The 3,584-nt window shown below is 48.5% G+C and overlaps 1 protein-coding gene across 2 annotated transcripts in view; it reads right to left on the reverse strand.

Moving 5' to 3' along the window:
• Positions 1–890: 890 nt before the first annotated feature.
• alp3 (alkaline phosphatase 3) overlaps positions 891–3,584 on the reverse strand; it is a 20,550-nt gene continuing 17,856 nt past the window's right edge. For both annotated transcript variants that reach the window (XM_042296325.1, XM_042296324.1), the window contains exons 10-11: positions 2,716–2,832; positions 891–1,405 (exon numbers count right to left, since the gene is read on the reverse strand). In XM_042296325.1, the coding sequence (XP_042152259.1) occupies positions 1,092–1,405; positions 2,716–2,832 (431 nt within the window). In that variant the 3' untranslated portion in view covers positions 891–1,091. The remainder of the gene's footprint in view (positions 1,406–2,715; positions 2,833–3,584) is intronic.

The following is a 3,584-nucleotide window of genomic DNA, read 5'->3' on the forward strand; positions in this document are numbered from 1 at the left end:
ACCAATACCATACACCCACCGTTGCGCAATCTGTCTCGATTTCGCAACATTTCAAATTTGCAGCAACCTGTATATCACACACAACATGCCGCAGAGCTCTTTCCCTTGTGTTCTAGCGGCACCAAAAGGCGGTATTGTGTAACAACAGCTGAGTCGAGAAAAGGCATGTTGCGCGGTGTAGCGGAATGATGCGGCTTGAAACCAGACGCACAATATATATTTGCTTAGGCTATATTGCAAATCAATTAATAGCTCATGGATCCAACTGACTATTGTAATATGCTCAATGAATTGGCAAGGCTTGGCTGAGATAGCAGTTGGATCATTACAATAGGAAAGGATGGCGTATCGACTTCACAAAACACACAAGACGTCTACAGATTATTTCCATTGTGGTCCTCTTATTTGCTCGACAAGTAGCCTACGCGAATAGTGGATTATACAATTACACATGAATACAATGGCAATAGTTTTAAGGGTGTCTACAACTACAAGGAAATTAACTGATGCTTTTTTAAAAAAGAGACAATTGGGTGCAAGGAGGGTCCGGTCACTCATAATAGCCAAACTCTGCAACAGCTGTACACAATAATTACAATAATCTGTCATTATGGGACGGAAATATGTGATCTTTAAATATTGTGCATTATTAATGGGCTGCTGTAGTAATGTCATCAAACACTTTCAGGCCTCGATCCTCAATTAGCGACGCAGATATTAGAATAGGAGATCAAACGGCTTGGGCCGCCAGGAGGGAACTAGTCATTCCCCAATCCTAATCCTTCTATGGTTTCATCACACTGCTAAATAGGCCTATAGCATTTTTCTCTGACTAACCAATGTATTATTATGGACACAGAGCAGAAATTAAGACAACGTTGGCAGAATGGTTATCTTCTAGTCCATATACTTTTTATTAGCGACAAATATATTATTTATTTAAATATAAACATATACAAATCAGGAGTATTGTCATAATTTACATAATTTGACAAAATCATTTTGGCACAGAGCACTTTTTTGTTGAAGAGGAGTAGCAAAACAAATGGACCTCTTTCTGTCCCTCCCTCTTCTCCACCTCCACCAGTCTCTCAGTGCAGCACGGCAGCCAGTAGGGCAGTAACCAGAGAGATGGAGGATACCAGGGATGGTGCACTGTTCCTATCATCATCAGTAGCAGTGACGAGGATCCTCTTGGTATTGGTGTGTTGAGGTCTACTTTCACAGTGCCTGAGATCCCGTCCCACACAGCCAGCATAGGCCATGGCATGGGCCAGGTAACTCTGCTCCTGGACCCCGTGGAAGAGGTGGGCCATGGGGCCGCGGGCCAGCACTGCCACATCTTCCCCACCATGGGTCTCAGTGTCCAGGGGCACCGCAGACAGCTGCACGTAGTCCTTCGACTCTGACCAAGGTGAATAAATATGTGAATATGGACTGGAGAGATAAACATTCTGCAGGAGTGATGTTTATCAAGAAGGCCACAGGACAAGGAAGGAGTGTACAGAGAGGAAAGCCACAGGACAAGGTAGGAGAGTACAGAGAGGAAAGCTACAGGACAAGGTAGGAGAGTACAGAGAGGAAAGCCACAGGACAAGGTAGGAGTGTACAGAGAGGAAAGCCACAGGACAAGGTAGGAGGGAACAGAGAGGAAAGCTACAGGACAAGGTAGGAGAGTACAGAGGAAAGCTACAGGACAAGGGAGGAGAGAACAGAGGAAAGCTACAGGACAAGGTAGGAGAGTACAGAGGAAAGCTACAGGACAAGGTAGGAGAGAACAGAGAGGAAAGCTACAGGACAAGGTAGGAGAGTACAGAGGAAAGCTACAGGACAAGGGAGGAGAGAACAGAGAGGAAAGCTACAGGACAAGGGAGGAGAGAACAGAGAGGAAAGCTACAGGACAAGGGAGGAGAGAACAGAGAGGAAAGCTACAGGTGAAGGGAGGAGAGAACAGAGAGGAAAGCTACAGGTGAAGGGAGGAGAGAACAGAGAGGAAAGCTACAGGTGAAGGGAGGAGAGAACAGAGAGGAAAGCTACAGGACAAGGTAGGAGAGTACAGAGGAAAGCTACAGGTGAAGGGAGGAGAGAACAGAGGAAAGCTACAGGACAAGGTAGGAGGGAACAGAGAGGAAAGCCACAGGACAAGGTAGGAGGGAACAGAGAGGAAAGCTACAGGACAAGGTAGGAGAGTACAGAGGAAAGCTACAGGACAAGGGAGGAGAGAACAGAGGAAAGCTACAGGACAAGGTAGGAGAGTACAGAGGAAAGCTACAGGACAAGGTAGGAGAGAACAGAGAGGAAAGCTACAGGACAAGGTAGGAGAGTACAGAGGAAAGCTACAGGACAAGGGAGGAGAGAACAGAGAGGAAAGCTACAGGACAAGGGAGGAGAGAACAGAGAGGAAAGCTACAGGAGAAGGGAGGAGAGAACAGAGAGGAAAGCTACAGGTGAAGGGAGGAGAGAACAGAGAGGAAAGCTACAGGTGAAGGGAGGAGAGAACAGAGAGGAAAGCTACAGGTGAAGGGAGGAGAGAACAGAGAGGAAAGCTACAGGACAAGGGAGGAGAGAACAGAGGAAAGCTACAGGACAAGGGAGGAGAGAACAGACAGGAAAGCTACAGGACAAGGTAGGAGAGAACAGAGGAAAGCTACAGGACAAGGTAGGAGAGAACAGAGAGGAAAGCTACAGGTGAAGACCAGAGTTTTGATTTCTTACGTGTATCCACTTTACGGATGTCAGGGCGCTTGTTGTCTACGACTTTGTATCCAGGGCCGTTTCCGTACATCAGGGTTGTGTAAGGCAGCATATCCTTCCCATACAGAGGAGATTTCCCTGTGAGAGAGACACACAGTGGGATGAATCACAATGTAAAGGTCTTACACACACACAGTAAGTGAGTAGTCCCAAGAGAGCTAGGGGTCAAGCAAGTTGTCTCCAGACAGATGAGATATTAGACTTTCCAGACCCTACTGATGAACTGCTGAGTGTTTCACTACTGCATTAATCACCAAGAGAGAGAGCGAGAGAGAGAGAGAGGAGAGAAAGAGAGAGGAGAGAAAGAGAGAGAGAGAGAAAGAGAGAAAGAGAGAAAGAGAGAGAGAGAGAGAAGACAGAAGGAGGGTGGTAGGGAATGGAGAGGAAGGGAGGCCTGAACGCTGGAGAGCCTCTTGGAAGGAGCAATAGAGGGAGGGAGAGGTAGAGAAGGGAGGGAGGGAGAGGCAGAGAAGGGAGGGAGAGAGAGGCAGAGAGGGGAGGGAGAGAGAGGCAGAGAGGGGAGGGAGAGAGAGGCAGAGAGGGGAGGGAGAGAGAGGCAAGGGAGAGAGAGGCAGAAAGGGGAGGGAGAGAGGGGAGGGAGAGAGAGGCAGAGAGGGGAGGGAGAGAGAGGCAGAGAGGGGAGGGAGAGAGAGGCAGAGAGGGGAGGGAGAGAGAGGCAAGGGAGAGAGAGGCAGAAAGGGGAGGGAGAGAGGGAGGGAGAGAGAGGCAGAGAGGGGAGGGAGAGAGAGGCAGAGAGGGGAGGGGGAGAGAGGCAGAGAGGGGAGGTTAGGGAGTGATCTATAAGCTGTTTGTTTTCCTCTGTAATTGCA

Source organism: Oncorhynchus tshawytscha, linkage group LG13 (genome assembly GCF_018296145.1).
Source record: "Oncorhynchus tshawytscha isolate Ot180627B linkage group LG13, Otsh_v2.0, whole genome shotgun sequence".
Taxonomy (NCBI): domain Eukaryota; kingdom Metazoa; phylum Chordata; class Actinopteri; order Salmoniformes; family Salmonidae; genus Oncorhynchus; species Oncorhynchus tshawytscha.